General features: G+C 48.4%; 1 protein-coding gene across 1 annotated transcript; it reads right to left on the reverse strand.

The window, feature by feature from the left end:
* Window positions 1-555: 555 nt before the first annotated feature.
* On the reverse strand, window positions 556-1,434 carry LOC149775735 (uncharacterized). The gene has a single exon (XM_089943517.1). The coding sequence runs from the start codon at window positions 1,432-1,434 to the stop codon at window positions 556-558; it is 879 nt and encodes a 292-aa protein (XP_089799643.1).
* Window positions 1,435-1,766: the final 332 nt, after the last annotated feature.

Genomic DNA, 1,766 nt, shown 5'->3' on the forward strand with positions numbered 1-1,766 from the left:
TAGATGTTACTGCTACTACTACTACTACTATAGATACTAGTGTTGTTATTGTTCTCACGTCGAGTCGACGGGGACCACTCTAGTCATCCGAGGGTTGGAGGGGCTGGTTCTGTTCTGTTCGTGCGCAGGTGGCTTATGAGGCTAATCTTTGCACGGAATGTTCGTTTGCGTAAGATACAAGGGATGAGTGGGACATTTCCAGGAGGGTTGGAGGCACGCAATTATCTGGCTTGCCTCTTCTGCTCTGCAGCTGCTGTCTTACTAGATTCGCACAAATTGGAGCCTTTGTGCACGGAGGAACGCCAAGTAACTCGATCACTTGCTGTTTGCTCACATGAATCAGGCTTTATGTTAAACGCTTTCAATGCAGCTGTCAGAGTGATTTTGAAGCGTTTCTTCTGACCTCCGTGGGATCGCTTTCCTTGCTGTAGCTCACCATAAAATAGTCTCATAGGCAGCCGGTGGTCTGGCATGCGTACAACATTTCCCGCCCAGCGTAGCTTGGACTGCATCAGGACGGTGTGGATGCTGGGGTGAACTGCTTGGGCGAGTACCTCAGTGTCTGGAACCTTGTCCTGCCACTTTCCTGAGACTTGTGGTTTGAAAGTGGTGCAGCTTCCTTACATGGCGTTGGTATACCGTCAGCGTTTCGCATGCAAAAAGTAGTGTGGGGAGCACAACTGACCTGTAGATCTTTAGTTTGTTCTGGATGCTGATGCCTCTTCTATTCCAGACGTTGGCATACAGTCTGTCGAAAGTTGAGCGGACTCTGGCAATGCGGAGGTTCACCTCGTCATCAGTAGTGACACACTGTGACAGTGTGCTGCCAAGGTAGGTGAAGTGTTTCATTACGTTGATTTTTTGGGCCGTTGATGGTGATTTTGGGCTCAACATAGGGCTGATGCAGGACTTCAGTCTTCTTGGTACTGATAGTGATACCGAATATTGTGCAGGAACTGAAGAACTTGTCAACGCTGTGTTGCAGGTCGGTTTCTGAGTGAGGGCAAAGTCATCAGCAAATAAGAATTCCCTGATCGTGTCTGTCATAACCATGGTTTTCGCTTGAAGCCTCCTGGGGTTGAACAGTTTTCCATCTGTACTGAACCTGATGCCATCTCCAAATCTACGTCTCTGAAAGCATGGCGGAGAACAATAGACTGAACAGTGTCGGTGCCAGAACACAACCCTGCTTGATGCTCTTACTGGGAATGGCTCAGATGTCTCTTCATTGTCCTGGGCTCGTGCCTGTATGTCGTCGTGGAAATGCTGCATCATGGATATACATTTTCTCGGGCATCCGTACTTGGCAATTACCTTTCTCAAACCTTCTCTGCTGACATTATCAAAGGGCTTTGTCAAGTCGACGTAGATGATGAAAAGATCGGTGTTTTGCTCTTGACATTTATCTTGTAGCTGTCTCGCAGCAAACACCATGTTGATGGTCCCACGTCCTTTCCGGAATCAACACTGCCTTTCTGACAGGAGTCCCTGGTCAAGGTGCGTAGTGAGACGGTTCAGTAGGATTCTGGCGAGTATCTTTCCTGCGATTGAGAGCAAGGATATATCGCAGTGGTTGTCATAGACCTGGCGGATGCCTTTGCGCTTATACAGGTGGATTATGGAAGCGTCTTTGAATTCCTGGGAGATCGTGTCTTGCTGCTACATCAGTAGAAACAGTTGGTGTAGCATTTCTATCAGGGTTGTGCCCCCTTCCTTGTAGCTTTCAGCTATGTTGGAGTCTGAACCAGGGGCTTTGCCACTGGAGA

This window comes from Sinohyriopsis cumingii, chromosome 19, assembly GCF_028554795.1.
Source record: "Sinohyriopsis cumingii isolate HCF-2022 chromosome 19, ASM2855479v2, whole genome shotgun sequence".
NCBI lineage: Eukaryota > Metazoa > Mollusca > Bivalvia > Unionida > Unionidae > Sinohyriopsis > Sinohyriopsis cumingii.

Bases quoted from the DNA above. Each gene is read 5' to 3' on its own strand.
- LOC149775735 (XM_089943517.1), bottom strand. From the start codon at position 1,434: ATGGTGTTTGCTGCGAGACAGCTACAAGATAAATGTCAAGAGCAAAAC.